This window comes from Equus quagga, chromosome 3 (assembly GCF_021613505.1).
Source record: "Equus quagga isolate Etosha38 chromosome 3, UCLA_HA_Equagga_1.0, whole genome shotgun sequence".
NCBI lineage: Eukaryota > Metazoa > Chordata > Mammalia > Perissodactyla > Equidae > Equus > Equus quagga.
This window is the reverse complement of record NC_060269.1, coordinates 148,336,841-148,354,183: the sequence shown is the minus strand read 5'-3', so window position 1 is coordinate 148,354,183 and position 17,343 is coordinate 148,336,841. Positions and strand designations below refer to the sequence as shown.

The following is a 17,343-nucleotide window of genomic DNA, read 5'->3' as shown; positions in this document are numbered from 1 at the left end:
GCAAGGGCCTTCTGGGGCGCCGGTTCCCTCGAAGTGCCAGGATGGAGGACAGAGCTCCTCGGGCATTTCCTTCTGCCTACGCAGTCATGGCCGCCTGGGGCTGGGCTCAGAGGGATTCTGAGGTTGTCCTCTCCACCGGTGGGGAAGGGTGTGGATGCTGGGTTGGGCTGAGCCCAGCGGGCAGGGTGGTGGCTCACATGCCCCATGTTAGCTGGGCCTGAGTGGACAACACAGCCACCAGTCTCCATGGGACGGGTCTGGGAGACCTTTCATGGCCGGAGGCAGGACAGCCCCGGGATTCGGAAGCAGCCGGTGTGCTGATCGGGGAAACGGTGGCTGGGCTGGGGCCGTGTGACGCCATGTGCTTCCTCTTGGTCACATCGCGGGCTGAGTGGCGGCACTGTGTCAGCCCACGGCGCACACCCTCGACAGAGAATAAAGAAGAGCAGGTGCTCTTGACCGGGTCCGGATCCCAGCCCTGACGTTTCTGGATCAATCATGCAGGAACTGGAGGTTGCGCCTGCACCTGGCCAGCTCAGAGGGAGGACTGAGGGCCGGTCGCAGGCTCCTGCAGGCCCCCCAAAGCCACAGAACGCCCACCCCACGGGGAACACATGCGGCACAGAGGAAAGGGCACGGCTGTGCAGACACGCTGGACTGGGCTCACGTCTGGTCTGCCGCCATCAGCTGTGGGACCTTGGCGGGGCTCTGCAGCCTCACGCACCTCCATTTCTCAGGTTCCAGAGGGGTCCGTGTGACGATCTGGTGCGACAGCACCTGCGGAGTTCCCCCGCCCGGTGACCGGCTATGTGATCATGTGATATGGCGGCGAAGAGCCCAGTGTGGGGGCCACACTGACTGGCTTCCAATCCCCTCTCCACCACCTCTCACCTAGTCTGACCCCAGGCCAGTTACTTCATGGTTCTCTGCCTCAGTTTCCCCATGTGTAAGATGGACATACAGCGTTGGGCTGCCAGCAGTATTAAATGTCACACACACGAGGTCCTTAGAACAGTACTGGCTCTTAATGAGCAATGAGCACAGTAAATCTGTTACCTATCACAGTAGTACCTGCTACAGCCCCCGCCCCTGTGTTCTATTTTTCCTTCCTTTTATCTTTAGCCCGACAGTGGGTACAAAACGCTGCAGCCTTCTGTTGTAGGTCGAATTGTGTCCCCATAAACATGTTGAGATCCTAACCCAGTACCTGTGAGTGTGACCTTATTGGGAAGCGGGGTCTTTGCAGATGGAATTAAGACGTCAGTTAAGATGAGGTCACACTGGAGGAGGGTGGGCCCTGAATGCAATATGACTGGTGTCCCTATAAGAAGAGGAGAGAGCCACAGAGACACGCACACAGGGGGAGGACGGCCATGTGAAGATGTAGGCAGAGATGGGAGAGACGCCGCTGCGGGCCCAGGAGCTCCGAGGACAGCCGGCCGCACAGAAGCTGGGAGAGAAGGCGGGTCCCGCTGACACCCTGACTTTGGCCCCACGGCCTCCAGAACTGTGAAGTGTGTGAAGGCTCCCAGTTCATGGTCCTTTGTTACGGCAGCAACTACACTTTATCACCTCCTTTAGCATTATCACCTCCTGCCAGAGCAAAGCGCAGAACAACCTGCAGACGCCTTCCTTCTCGTGGCCTGGAGAGCCCCTGTGGCTAGGTGCGAGAGGGACCTTATGTGGAGCCCGGGGTGATGGCCCCCTGTGGTCACGTGCCGGGAGCAGCGCCAGCTCCTCTCTCCTGCACAGCACAGGCCTCGGGGCTTCTGAAAATAGGAGGTTTCATCAAAGCATTCATTTTCAACCGCTATTGGGATTTATGTTTGAGTTTGTTGGGGTTTTAACTTAGTTTTCGTGTCTTTTTATTACTGACAGCAGTAGGATCCAAAGTGGGGGACCTAAGAAGAGGTGTAGTTGAAAATATTGGGACTCCTGTTTGTAGTTTTATAACATTTCATTATGGACCCACCCTAGAGCCCTCACAGGGCCCCAGGGACGGGGAGCGGGGGCTCCAGCAGTGGAGGAGCTGACAGCTGCCCTTCATCTCTCTTTGCTTTTGGCGTAGATTGATACGTTGGTTTACTTGTGCAATTATCAGTTAGGGGATCTGGGAATGGCAGTATTTGGTTTTAATTGAATTAACCCTGAGAAATGTACAGGCAGTTTATAAAGAATCCTTCAAAGAGACCGGGGATGAAAGATATTACGAACAGTGGCAGCACAAAGACGGGAGAACACAGCTGCCCCCTCCTCCGTGCCCCAGCCCGTCGACAGCCGCAGTGGCTGCTGACAATAAGCTGCCTAGAAGAGGTTTTAAAAGGCAAGACATAAGTAATCCATCTCTTCAAGCTAAGGTGACACGTTAACAAGAGGGAGAAAGTAGCAACTTCTTGAAAGAAATTGTTCTAAGGGAAGAGACGTGTGGAAAGATTTCCATCACTGCGTGACTTGGAAGCCAAAGTACATACCCAGGTCGCCAGTTCAAACTCTCTCATCTGCACATTTAAAAAAACCTGACAAACTGTTTAAAAAATATTCCTGTTTAAAAATATTCCAAATGAAGAGTTTCAGTGGGTTTTGCTAAACTATGGTTGTTAAAATATAAAAAGGCAACATCTGATTATTTTGCAAAAACAATTTACTAGTTGCATTTCCACCTCCACGAGACGTTTCCTTCCTAGAGGATGGGATTCAAGACAAACACCAGATGCCTGAGTGCAGCCAGACTGTTGCCTTCTTCCATTTGGATCTATTTCCATCAGTGAGGTTCTTTTTGAGCTATCATCACCATTAAGGTCAACACTGAAATGATACTGGTTAGCGCTCTCTGAGGGTTACTCTCTGCTGGACACGGTTCCAGGTGCTCCATCTGCCTTTACTGATTTAACTCACATATAAGCATGCTCTGAAGTGGACAGTATTCCCATTTTTCAGGAGAGAAGAGGAAAGAAACTTTCCATGGTCAGGAGAACTAGGATCCCTAAGTGCAGAGCCTGAGACAAGGATTGAGTGCAGGAGGTTGACATGAATAATGGTTGCAGAAAGCGGGTGTGAGGGGGTGGGGAGAGTGAGGCAGGGGAAGAAGAGGCCACACAAGGCATGTCACTGAGGAGCCTTCTAGGGACAAAGGGGGTCAGTTCTGCTGGACTTCTGAGCAGCACATGGAACATCTCCCAGAATTGCCCCCCAGGGGAGCATGGGCAATTATCTGCCAGCTCCTGCCCCAGGGGCATTAACTCCTGCACCTCAGGCCTGGCCACCCAGGTAATTTGTGCTCGTCTTAAGGGCAAGTGTTACAACAGTTTGGGAAAAGCTTGTGTGGTCAACTCAACTCTGGTGTGAATTCATTTGAATATACTTTCTTCTCGCCTTAATAAAAGCCAGACCCCTTGTAACTAGGTAATGTACTTTAGCTACTAGCACAAAAGAGAAAACGGAGTCAGACAATAAGGGCCATTATTGGGGCCCACTTCTGTCCACCTGGATGTGACCTTGCCTTCTGGATGTTTCCAACCATCTCTGGACTGTGGAGCAGCCCCTTAATCCAGCTCAGGCCACTGAGGCAGTTGCCCAGAGCATCCGTGGGTAAGGGACATTGACATTCCCTAAGGCACTAAGGCATGATTAGAAATGTGCTGAGATGCAGGGAGTTGATTTCAGCAGAATGCAGTTGACAATCCTCACAGGGTGGGAGTGAGACTGCCGGGGGTGTTCGGGAGTGGGAAACGAAGCCATTCCCATTAACTTCAGCGCTTTCACTTAGCTCATTATCAGAGCTCGTTCAGCTTCACCTCTAAATAAGCATCAAGTGGCTGTTTAAATAGCAACACTTGGAAGGAATCATGAGTCAGCCTCCAGACACCGCGAACACCTCAGTCTGGCTGGTCCCAGCCAATAGGTCCTCCAGCTGCTTTCCTTCCGCACGGTGGCCGAGCCTGCTGGTGGCCAGATGCTCTTACTCATTCTCCCCGCCTCCTTAGGAGCAGGCCCTGACTTTCCGTGGCAAAGTGCTCTAACTGACTACATTTCTCAGCCCCCTCGGCAGTTAGGGGAGGCCACGTGGTCATGCTCTGACCAAAGAGACACGGCGTAAGTGCGTGAACCTTCAAGGAGACTTTTTAAAGTGGAAGTGCAAGTAATCCCTTCTTACCCTCCTCCTTCTGGCTGGAATACAGATATGATGGCAGCCACTTTGGACCATGAGGCAACCTTCTGAAGATGGCAGACGGAGAGATGAAGGGCAGGGGTCCCTGACAACCTGAAGACTCGTAACAGCCTTAGACCGTTTGACAACATTTTCTTATGTGATAACAGAAATAAACTTATATCTTGTTTAAGACGCCATCATTTGGGTTTTCTATCATAAGGTGGCTGACCTTAATCCTGATATGCACACCCTTCTCTACAAAAACAGACAGACCTCTCCTGATCGTGATGGCAGCCAATAATGGGAAGTCTCCTTTTTCTATTTAGGCCAGGATTCTAGCTAGTAACTGGCTTCTGAATGCTACAGGAACATACTCCCTCCCGTCCACAAAACAACAACAACCAAAAGCATTGCTTTTTGCTTGTCTGGGGACTATGGCCGGGGCCCTCTGCCTAGTCTATCTGCCTGATTGGGGTTCCGGCAGCAAAGACCAATACAGACGACAGAGGAGGGGAGACAGAGCACGCCCAGGGAAGGAGCATCAAGAGGTATCGGTCCTTCATGCTGATGCACAGCTACAGCTTTTTTATCTTGCCTGTATCTTTTTCTTGAAGCTATCATCCTAGACTCCCTATAATTCTAGTAGAGACGTCAATCAAACCTTACAGCCCTCCATCCTCCAATTACCAGAATAAATGCAGACTAGCCAATCAGGGAATTTTAACTCCCAGGACAGTGATGGGTTCAAGGATGGCCATGTGACCCAAGAAGGGCCAATTAGAAGTCTTTCCTTCAGGGACTAAGACGTAGGCTGTGTGAAAGGGAATCTCTTTCTAAAAACAGCGTTTAAAGTTGGAGCTGCTCAGGACTATCTTGGTGCCAAGGGGAGAGAGCCTGTCTAAGAATGAAACCAGTGAACTCGAAGAATGTCTAGGATTTGTTGAGAGAACGACAGTACCTTAATGGCTTGGTTTTAGCTCCTGGATCCCACCATGCCTGAAGGAAGGCCAGTCCTTTCACTCCCTATTATTAGGAAGAACACTTATTACTCACTCCTAATAGTGCTTTCCTCCTGGAGCAGCATTACATTAGCATTCACTCCCTCTGTGCCCACCCTGCACTCACTCCTCCCCAGGAGATGAGAAGGGACTTAGCTGGTTGGTAAGCTGGGGAGAGTAATGGCCCACACAACCTAGTTCCTCCCTTTCATTTTGGGATCTGTCTGGCTGGAGGGGCACACAGTCTCTGTTCTTCTGTGTTCTAAGTTTCTCAGGGGCAGGCCCTGTCCGGGAGCCCATGAGTAGATCGCGAGTTCAGGGCAGGAGGACCATCTTATAAGGCTCTCCTCACCATCAGACCTAAAGCCACTTCTCCAAGTAGTCTTTCTCCACACTGAAAGTGACATTTTTATCCCATCTCCTCCACTTCTGCATCCATCTCTCAGCTGGCGTCCAACTTGGGCTGGAAAGAGGAGTGTTCATTATTCGAACCCTCAAACCCAGGGAAAGTGAGTTAAAAGTTTCCCTTTTGCTTATGCAGCTGAGTTTCTGTTTCTTACACTCAAAGGTGTCTTGATCGATACAACTTCCCTGACTCCGATGTCTGATGCAACATCTTATCACATTCCCTGTGCTAATATTTTATTTCTACTCATTAAACAAACCCCCTTTCTCACAGTGGAGGTTTGGGCTCTTCCCCCCATTTTTAGGTGCTGAGCTTCTGCTCACCTGACAAGAGTGGCTCAAATGAATCAGATCCAGCTGGGACTTAATCCCTGGCCACTCTGAACTCGGGTGGGGAGGGGTGGGAAAGCTGGAAAGGGGCCTGTGGTATGGACTGGCTGCACTGATGGCCCCACTCACGGCCTCCCTACATCTATGGCCTTTGCTCTGTAACTGCCTCGCCCCACCCACTCTGACTCTGGGCTTGACCATGTGACTGACTTTGGCCAATAGGAGGTTAGCAGATTTGAAGCTTGAAAAACTGCTTGTGTTTTCCACTTCTTCTCCGGGGCCTCTGTGATCACCATGAGAATATGCCTGGGCTAGCCTGCTGGAGGATGAAGCGTGTGGAACAGAGATGGGCCATCCTGCCTTAACCAGCTGACCAGACATGTGAGAGAGCTTCTGCCGAGACCAGAAGAATTGGAAGCCAAGTCCAAATGAGATGAGCAGATTTTTACAGCTGGCCTGTAGACCTGGGAACAATTAGTGCTTCTGTGTCAGGGCAAGGAATTTCGAGGTGGTTGGTTATGAGGCATTATTATAGCGATAACTAACTGCGATGGGGCCCCTTCCCCCCAAATTACAAATAGCCCAGGCAAGGTGTGTCTCCCACAGTGCCCGACAAGGTGCTGGTAACAGAGTGTGGTTCATTTATGCTCACAGGTTCTAGAACAGGACTGTCAGAGTTCAAATCCCAGGGCTGCCTTTGTCCAGCTTTGTGTCTTTGGTCAAGTTATCCTGTCCTCAGTCTGTCTTCAGATGGGAGTAATAACGTGACCACTGTCCATGGTGGCTGTGAGGATTTAAGGATCTAATACACGTGAGGTGCTTAGATGGGAGAGTTCTCAAAACAGATGAGCTATTAACGAGTGTGTCCAGCTCCCTGAACCAGACCCGCACCCTCACCTCCTGGAGGGCTGGAACGCTGTTTCGTACTCCTCTCTTCCCCCCATTGCCTGGCAGAAGGCCCAGCACAGTAAATACCCACTGTTTGCTGAATGTCTGCAGCGCAATTAGCACTTTATGAGTACAGATGCAAATTTCAACATTCTCTTTCAACCTAGCCAACATCTTTGTTCTTTTTACAAAGCGTACGTGTAATATTTATCATTTTTTCACAACCGGCCTTCTGCCTCACTCCCCACTGTGCTAGGAAATCAATCTTTTAAGCCTGCTTCACTGTCCTGCATTTACATGCACTGCCCATTCCAACTGAGCTTAGCTGAAGCGCTTCCCAAAAGCTCTTCCCGAGTGGAGGGGCACCCGGGAGAGGGAGCAGGAGGAATCGTCTTCTTCCAACAATCCGCAGCCCAGCCTCTTTCCAGAACCAGACCCTCTGGCTCTTTCTGAGCCTTCTTTTTGCTCCAGAGCCCCACCATCTGGCAAGCAGCCTCATTCCCTGAAGACTGATTCCTGGGCTCTGGACGGCTTGCCTCCCCACGGGCTGTGTGGGAAATCCCCCAGGACATTACCCACTGGCCTCCCTCTGGGCATGAGGGTGGTGGGAGGGAAACCACTCTTGCATCCCAATCCTTCTGTCACTTACTGGCTGTGAGCTGGGGGAGCGGTCACTAACCAGCATACCCCGCCCCCCCCCCACCCGTGGTCTTCTGCGGCAGTATGGGCTCAAGTCCTTCCCCCACCCCCACCTCATGCAAATTTTGTGCATACGGGTGCTCTATTGAAGAAAGCTCTATCTATTGAAGAAAGCTCTATCGAAGAAAGATCTGAGGTTTCCATCACATTTTTAAAGGCCTCTAGAAAGCAAAAACCACATAACCACAGCCTTGGGCAAGTCACTTCACCCCTGTAAGCCTCAGTTTCTTCATCCAAAAAAATGAAACAATGAAAATGTTCTCTGGTTTCACTTTATAGAAATGTTGTAAACAAGAAAATGGATCCAAACCATAAACTGCTAGACAAATAGAGGCAACGATTAATATTTCATTATGCTATTTTTTAACTCAGAAAGTACTTAGCTTGTGTGGATTTTAAGAGATGTTGCACAAATTATATTAAAGACTATATATTATTCTCAATTTTTTTTCATGGATGTGGACATTAGTAAAACTTAGATTACCGGACAGGACATGGAGAGAAAAGAGACAGAGTCCTCAGTAATAGTAACAGCAGACAATACTATGAACCTTACACGCATCATCTAATTTAATCCTTACAACGTGCCCATGGGGGGGGGGGGGTTTACATCATTTCCTTTTTACAGATGAGGATTCCAAAGCTCAGAAAGGTTAATAGAACGGCTCCAGGTCAGACGGCAGAGCGGGATGTCAAGGGCGGTGCTGGTTACTCTAAACCCCTCACGCTTAACCACGGTGCTGCCGACTGTGTCTCTTTTATGAAAAGAATGGGAATGCTGTTGTTCATTCTACATTGTCTCCCTCTAGACAAAGTGATTTTGCCTCTCCTGGGTTCTGCAGAAATGCTTCTGATTCTGAATACTGGGCCTTGCGTCTGACCCAGCGCTTCAGCATTTGGGGAATTTAAGGAAATGTACCTAAGATGACTCCCAAGCCCCACCATGAGCCTCATGTCTCTCCCGTAAAGCGGGTCTACTTCTGTCTCCCTCGGGGGCCGCTGGGGACGTTCTGGTGGGCCACAGAGCAGAGGCACCGGTCCAGTGCCGGTGTGATATTTGTGCTCATTCTCTGCTTGTATATTTCCTTTCCTTTCCTTTCGTGGGAATGTTAAGACAGGAGAACTGGTCAGTGAAGAGAGAGGGAGTGGAGAGAGGGCTGCGACAGACTTGAACCACTAAGAGATCTGCGTTCACATCCTCTCTGCAGCGGGGACCAGTGGAAAGGCAGCAGTGGAAAGACACCACACAGCACTGAGTACACCTGGCTCTTATCCTGCTCTGTCCTGGCTTTTCCAGGCCAACTGTGTGACCCATGTCCCCTCCCTGGGCCACCTGTAGCAGGCTGTTGGGAAGATGAAATGGTATAGGGCATCCTAGGGTACCCAGCACAGCGCCTGCAGAGAGGGACAGCCGCAGGTCTCCCCACGCCGGGCGGCAGTGACCCCAGGAAGAGGCTGGAACTGGTGGGAAAGACAGAGGCCCCTACCTTGCTCGGCTGCCACCTGGTCATGCTTCTCAAGGAGCAGGTAGCGCGGGCTCTCGGGGAGAAAGGGCAAGCTCACCAGCTGGACCACGGCGGGGACAGCAATCACTCCAAACAGGTACGGCCAGGTGCTCTCCTGAAGGGAGAAGAGGAGGCCAGTGAGTAGACATGGCCTTTGGTCATTATGCTGGGGCTGGGCCACAGGGCCAAGCAGCTTTGGCTCTTTGCAGAAGTGCCCTCTGCTCTGTGGTCCACACGGACCAGCCCAGTGTGTCTGGCATTCTCCATGCAAGAGGTTGGTGAATCCACCTGGGAGGCAGTGACCTGAGAAGGAGGAGTTCAGGGGGGCCAAGGAGTGGCAGACCCCATCACCCCTGGGGTGTCACCGCGAGCCTGAGGGGCTCCACTCTTTCCTGCTTGTGTGGCCTCGGAAACCATCCTCATGGCCCCTCAGAGTCACCTCTTCTGTGGGATGCAGACAACCTCAGCTGCCTCCCAGGCTGTTGTGAGAGTGGGATCAGATAGTGCTCTGACTGTGGGGCCTGGCACACAGTAGGTACACAGAGGAAATTACTGCTCAGGTTGGTGCCACCACCTAGACGCGTCTAAGGCCGCGACACCTGACCCGTCCTGCTCCTGTGAGCGTACAGACACAAGAAGGGCGGTGGCTGGAGATGTCCCAGTTCCCTACAGAAATGGGGGGCCAGGAGCCGGTGGTACAGCCCACCCTTGAGGTAGGAGAGCTTTTCACTTTCCAGGCGGCTGTGAAAGGCAAGCAGGGCCCCACAATGTGCTTATTCAAGAGGCTTTTGAGTGGCTTCCCACAGCACCATTCAGCTCTAATGCAGCTTAAATGCAGCACGGAGCCCAGACACTGTGTCCATCAAGGCGGCATTCTTCCCCATCTGCTTTGTTTTAACCCAGGTTTACAAATAAACTCTCGCTGTGCCTCTCAAGAAAAAAGATGATCAACGTGAGGCAGTTCTGATGGGGAAAAGGATGAAAAGCAAAATGCTTAGTGCCAAGGTCTTGACATGTTTTATTTCCTAAGAAAATAAAAGGAGACAGCCAAGGAGAAAATAAGACACATTCAGACCTGAAAAGACTTCACACAATGGGCGATGGTCCAGTGGGCTTCAGGTGGGGATCCCACAGGAATGTGTCTAAAGAACCCTTGAGGGCCACACTGGCAGCGCCCTCAGGGTCAGTCTCTGTGTCTCTCCTACAGCTGTTCTCTTGGAGGCGGACTCCCCCCGTGGCGCTCTCCCAAGGCTCCCTCCCTCCCGGGCTCCTTGATGACAGAAGCCCAGGTACGTTCTCAGGTCACATGAGGGTAGAGGAGGCAGGGACCCCTGAAGCAGAGCAGGGGAGTGGCTTGTCAAAGCATAAGAGCCCTCTGGTTTGTCCACGTCCTGATTTTCAATTCTACTCCCCTTTCTGTATATAATAGCGATTTATATGCACAGAACTCTTCTGATTTCACCAGCCAGCACAGTTCTGTAACCACGGGCCCCCAGGACCAGTTCAACTCACCCCATCTTATCAACAGAGTAATTAAGAGTCGTCTTTCAGGAACTGAGAGCCCCGCCTTGTCCAGTTCAGGCCATTTGAGACCACCAACTGAGCCAGCACAAATACCCAGTAAGTGACCTCTTTGACATCAAAGGGCTGAAAACTCCACCCTCGGGTCATACTAAAGCCATCATTTTGTGAACATGTGTCCTATGAAGAGCCACAATGCTTGACTATGTTCGCACAGACCATCGATGACCTCTCTTCTCCTCACTGCCAATCATCCATCGTCACACTTCAGACCGCCCTGCCCTTCATCCCATAAATTTTGCCCCAAGCCCTGGATCGCAGAGACAGATCTGAGAGCTGATGCCTCCTGTCTCCCTGTAGATCAATCTAGCAATAAAGCTGTTTTCTTTTCCTAAAAGCTGATGCTATAATAATGGTTTTCTTAATGTGCATAGGGTAGGAGAACCTCAATTTTGTCCGGTAACAGTCCCTCCACTGCCCTGTGAGGCCAATGCCAGCTTTTCACGTTGGAGGAGACCTCTATGTCAGAGATCAGGAGAGGAGACGGAAGGTGGATCAGTGGTTGCCCGAGGCCGGAGGGAGTGGGGAGTGACTGCTAATGGGTGTGGGTTTCTTTTCCTAGGTGATGAAAATATTCTGGAATTAGAAAGAGAGGATGTTTGCACAACTTTTTGAATACACTAAAAACCACTTTAAAAGGATGAATTTCATGGTACGTGAATTATATCTCAATTTTTACAAAAGATCATGGAATCAAAAAAAATGACATACATATACATGGAATTTTCACTACAACTTTTTTGGTGTGTGTATGTTGTTGTTTATTTTGTTTTCACTTAGAGCTTGGCTTGTCAAAATTCTCAATAGAGGAGTCGTTTTAAATGGAGTCGGAGCTGCCTTTCCAGAGAACTGCCCGGCCGTCTTGAACCCGGCTGGGCTGAACCTCTGGACTGGGCCAGAACGGCAATTGTTTATAAGCAATTGTGTGAGAAGTCAGCAGGAGAACGGACATCCTGATCACAAAGACTGAGGATGATGGGCTTTCCGAAGACAGAATCAACTGTCAATCAACGTTCAGCCAAGACTAGCTCTCTGCCTCTAACACTAATTAGCATTCTCTCTGATACAACCTCCCTTCTTTGCCTTTAAAAGACCCTGACTTTTACTCCCTAGCGGGACACTATTTGGATTTCTGAAACTGTGCTCCCCGAATTACAATTCTTTGATTCCAAATCAACACCTTGCCTCTTAATCTGGTTTCTGTTTTTGCAGGTTGACAGGCTGCTGCCTCGGTAAGAATAAAAACAGAAAGCTGAGAAAAAAGACAAGGGAATCAACACAATTAAGCTCCTGCTATGTGCCAGGCACGGTGTGAGCTCATTGCATCATTGTCTTGTTCAACCTCCCAGCAGCCGGGAGAGGCTGGTGCTATTTTTGCACATTAGATACGTGGAGACGGACATGCTTGTGCTAAGGCCTCCCAGCCAGGAGCCGCACAGGCAGGAATGAAGCCCAAGCTTTTCCCACAGCATCATAACAAAGGGGCATGTCCCAGGGGTGGCATCCTAGGAGCTGCCACTGGGTGGAAGGAGGAGATGAGCTGGAAGGGCACTCCTGGAATAGGAACAGCACACACAGATGTGCAGAGGCATGATCCACCCACGCTCACTGGAGAACAACAACTGTAGCAGGATTGTGGGACCAGGGGATGCTGGAGACGGCGGAGCTGAGGCTGGAGTCTCAGATGGAGGCTGGGTCGTGGGTGCTTCACTGTTATTCTGTGGCACAGGGACCTGGCTCTGAGGACAACCAGGGGCCTTAGAAGCATCCACACACTTAACTGAGATGGACACCCTCTATTTCCTTGAATCTACAGGTCAGTATTTCTGGAATCGTGCAGTCAGCGAGTATACTGGATGGATTCCTCTTATTACTGAGAAGCTGAGCCTGTGGTACAGCCTATGACCCATGGCATCTCAAATACAAGGACATGTGCAATCTTTCCTAAGGGTGATCACTTGGGTGGCTGTGGTCTGGTCTCCACCTCTGGAGAAAACAGATGCTACTGACCCCTGGGTTGGTGAACCCCAGTTTGAGATGCTGACAGTGTCTGGACTGGAGGAGAATGGCAGGAATGTCCTGAGTAGAGTTTGGGCCTCAGTTTTCTCATCTGTAAAATGGGGGTGATGCCTAATCACTGGCTGTCGGGAGGGTTCAATGAGTCACGAGATACACAACGTGCTCAGCATTGGCCCCTACCCACTGTGCGCCTTCAACAGGAGAGAGTGCTGTTTACTATCAAGCACGGCATGAGGCATGTTACACAGACTGCCTCCTCAAATCCTCACCACAGCCCTCTGAGGTAGAGCCTGTTATTATGCTCATTTTACAGAAATATTCACTGTAGCACAGAGAGGTTAAATAGCTCATTGAGGCCACAATTCCATCAGAGGCAAAGGACTGAACACCGGTCTCGGATCCCAGAACCCGAGTTCTGATCCATCACAGGTGCCTCAGTGACCAGGGAGGGGCCATGAGGCCGCAGACCCCGGGGCATCCAACCGTCTTCCATCTGCTTCGGGCCAAAGAGTCCTCTGTGGCCCCTGACGGTGTCCCGGGGCAGTTGGTCCCAGCCTGGAGCTGAGGACTCAGCATTTTGCATTACGCTTGTGACTTCTCGCCCTCTGAGGGCACATGGTAGCTGTTCAATAAACATCTGATGGAGAAACGAACATGCATGGGAGGGGGCTTTCTTACACACAGACCCCTGCCCTCTGCAGGGGGCAGCCCCTAACCTTCATTTTCAGGAGCTGTTCAAACAAGAAGGCATGTTTTAAAAAACACGTATTATTCCCCTAACACAGGACCACGAGGGGCCACCAGAAGTTAATCCCAGAGGAGTCTTTGTGCCGCCAGCGAGAGCTGATGTGTTCAGTGAAGCACGAGGTGAGCGTTCTGGCAGACGCTTATTTTAGTCGGGAGGAGGGACCAATGGATAGTCTTGTCTGCCGAGATGATCTTTAACTCCCTCTCAGGTCAGGTGAGTGGGTCTTGCAATAACCCGATTATCTCGCTTTTCAATCTGCAAGGTTTCCTTTTTTAACACAGTCTTGTCTTTGACGTCGTACTTCCCCCAAGCGATAGACGACTTCAGGCCTTTCCATAAATAGCGTCCTCCTGGACTGTGATGAGACAGCGAAAAATCTTAAGTAGAGTTGGAACCATTGATCTTACCCTAAGCGAGGTCCTTATTAAGGACATCACAGCATGCCCTCAGCCTCCCAGACCAGTGGAGAGGGAGGGTGACGCTGGCTGGTCACTCATGCCACCAACGTGCCACTGACGCTCTGTGCTGCTGGAGGCAAGAAGGGGAAGACAGAGACCTCCCTCACATGGTGATTTGGGAGGTGATATGGGATATATTTCTCCATATGTCTTCACACTAAGGCACTAATTATAATAATGGCTAACATTTATCACGCTCTCCATGTGTCGAGCTCCATGCTCGGTGCTTTTGAAACATAATTGCTACAGCGTGCTAAATACGCACAGTTCATGATGTCGCCAAAATACAGCCATGGTTCCTGTCTCCTGCTTACCTTTAAAATTTAACCAGGGGGGTGTTCTTCCCCCCATCCCAGGGGCTCAGTCTTAGGGGATAGATAGTCCTGGTTTCAATTTTGACATCAGAATGGCCAGCCCAAAATAATAACCAAAATCAACCCGACTGAATGACAAATTTCCTGAATCCCAGTCCGAGCCCGCTTCGGGCTGAGTCTGCGGTGGAACGAATCGGGGCGGGTGGGGGGTAAATGGTTGCTTCTCATGTCTATTCCTCTCCTTCCTACCCCCAACTTCTCCCCCCGCTTCTAGCCAGTGTCTGACCCTCCTGGGTCCAAGCTGGGGATGGAGGAGTGGTAAGGAACTAGGTTGGGTCTCTAGGGCCGACAGATGTTTACAGCTGATATTTTTTCCTCGTGAGCACCGTCATGGGAGCTCTGGAGAGTTCCATCCCTGAGACCACCCTCTCCTCTGAAGTTTCCCTGATCCGGGAGTTTGCATTCCTTTTTCTCTGCAGCCCTGAGGAACCCAGGGTCAAGGCTACAGTGTATTGTTGTGAAAGTTGCACTCAGTACCCCAAGGGTCCTGAAATCCACTCACCCTGATCTCCAAGATGAGGGCCCATGGGGCTGCCTTATTAATTATGTTTTATATTTTCTGTATTTTTTGATGCTTTGGCATCTTGGGGCCTTACTGATCCCGGAGGGGCTGCCTCTGCCAGGACCAGCTACGTCCTAGGATGACAGACCACTTGCCTGAGAGCATGCCTCTAACATGCAAACCGACTAGCGGGAGCCACACTCCGACCACCCCCTTTATCTGACTCTCACACACCACGCCAGGATTTCTCCTGCACTGTCAGCCCAGTGTCAAGTATCAGACAACTAGAGCCAGCCCCTGTAGCCCAGAGCCCATCCCAAATTATTCAAACTATGTAGTCCTAAACTTGTTCAAGCTTGCCTACCCTGCCTCGCCATTCCGCCTCGCAGAAACCACAAGAAAGGCCCTGGGCCATGTTTGCCCTCTCCTTCTGCCTTCTGACAGACACTGGTGCTTCCTCGTGTGGCCCTGCGTGGGAACGGGGTACCCCCTCCACATGGGAACTGTGAACCGTAAACTTCTTTCAAAGGCAGCGTCTCCGTGACTGTCACCTTACCATACCTGATTAAAACCAAATCCCAGGTCATTTTAGAACAGCGGGCCACCCCTCTCCCCCAGGCAAGGTACCCCATAGGTTCTTGCTGCAGGTGATCACTTACTTCTTTCTGAAGTCCCCCCAATCCCTTGCCTTCCAGGACACCCCTTTCCTGGTTCCCCTCCAGCTTCTTGGGACACCTGCCCGGGGTTTTGAGCCCAGCCCTCCTTCTGTTCATTGCTCTTCTCAAATGCTTCCCCAGGGCAGTGCTTCTTACAATTGGCTGCACAGTGGAATCACTTGGAAGTTTTGAAAACTACTGATGTCCATGGTCTCCCACGCTAGGAGTTTGTGGGTTAATTGGCCTGGGGATGCCGCGTGGGTGCTGGGTACTTCAAGTTCTCCAGGTGGCTCCAGTGGCAACCACCTGAGAGTCACTGTCCCAGGGCCTTCTCTCCACCTGCAGTGAACAGTGAGTGGTACATGCCCAGAAGTGACGGGCTCATCTTCCAGCTGCCAGGAGTTTTGTGGCTGTGGGACTGAAGCTGGGTCTCCCCAGAAGCGCCCTTGAAGGATGCCTTCTCCACACGGCTACCAACCCCTCCCTAGGAGCCACCTGCATCCAATGGCTGGCTGATGTGGGGGCACAAAGGCCAGCCTCTCTTCCTCTGTCTGAAAATTGGGCAACTTGATGGGCCCTCCAGGTCCAGAGCTCCCGCGGGCTCGGCTGAGACCTTGTGACTGAGGGCAGCTCACTCCCTCTGCTGAGCCCCGCTTCCTTCACTCCCTGGCAGGTGTTGATGTGAGCGCACTCCCTAGTCAGCCTCCTGCCCACACATCTCCATCTCAGGGTCTCTTTCTGGGGAAGCCAACCTAAGACACATCTGTGGGGCCACGACTCCAAATCTCCACGTCCAGCCCACACCTCTCACCGGGACCCGTAACTCCCCTTTCCAGTTGCCTAGTGGACAGCTCCACTGGTAGCCCTGGGTTCCATAGCCCCAACACGGTGTCTTACCTCCCAGCCCATCCACGCCGATCTCTTGATCACAGTTGGGGCCATCGCCACCTCTCCAGTAACCAATTCAGACACCTAGGAGTCCCCTCCATTCCCCCATAACTCACAGCCTTCCCACCACCAGCCGGCTGCTGCACACCCTCATAAGGTCCTCCTGGCTCTGTTTCTTAACCCTTTCTCCTGTGCATCTCCTCCCTTCCTTCCTTGCTAGCATTTGCCCTAGGGGAAGACCTTACCATGATTTGCCCAGATTCTTGCAACAGCATCTTAACTGTCTCCAAATCGTCTTTCATTCCTTCCCATTCCCCTCACAGCCTCAGAGTGATCCTTCTAGAATGGGAATTTGATGTTCAAAGTTACTTCTCTAATACCTTTTAGCGGCTGCCTGTTGTCCTCACTCTCAGCCTGAAATACAAGGCCCTGTCTTCTTAGAACCCTGCCACGACTCCAGCTTTGCCGCTGGCTACACACCAGCTCCCTGTGCCCCTGTCCTGGTCCTGCCGATCTGTGAGCATGTTTGAATCTACCATGCTGATGTCATGATGCTATGCTTTTGCGTATGCTCTTTCCTCTCCCAGAAATGCCTGCTCTTATCTACAGAAAATCTATTTATCCTTCCAATTTCAGCATTCCCTCCTACAGATGACTTCTCTACCTGGTACAGAATCCCATTAAAGCACTTGTTACCTGTGTCACAATGTATTCTCTATGGGTGTGTCTCTCCGACTAGACGGAGCTCTTCAGGGCCACTTCAGGGCCACCCCCTGCCGTGTTGTTATGTTTCTGCCCAGTGCCTGGCACATGGCAGGTGTTCAGTAAGCGCTTGTTGATGGAATGCATGTTGGGTAAGATGAATGGCACAGGTAAGTGATGCTGCTAGAGATGGAGACTCCTGAAATAACAGACACTCCTGCTTTTAAAGAACTTTATTTAATGCTAAAACTTCCCTACGTGATATCTCATTAAAAGGCTAAAATACCATAAATAATATTCCCCATGAGGTGTTATTATAATTTCCAGTCTATAGAAAAGAAAAATGAGGCCCAGAAAGGTGAAGTAACTCAGGCAAGGTCACATGAGAAAGTGGGGGACAGGTGAACAAGAGCCCGGCTCTTCTGATTCCCGCTCTTTCC

At 51.0% G+C, this 17,343-nt stretch overlaps 1 protein-coding gene across 2 annotated transcripts in view; it reads right to left on the bottom strand.

Annotated features, from left to right (window-relative positions):
* SLC2A9 (solute carrier family 2 member 9) overlaps window positions 1-17,343 on the bottom strand; it is a 224,152-nt gene that overhangs the window by 89,516 nt on the left and 117,293 nt on the right. For both annotated transcript variants that reach the window (XM_046655690.1, XM_046655689.1), the window contains one exon: window positions 8,958-9,090. In XM_046655690.1, coding sequence (XP_046511646.1) covers window positions 8,958-9,090 — 133 coding nt within the window. The remainder of the gene's footprint in view (window positions 1-8,957; window positions 9,091-17,343) is intronic.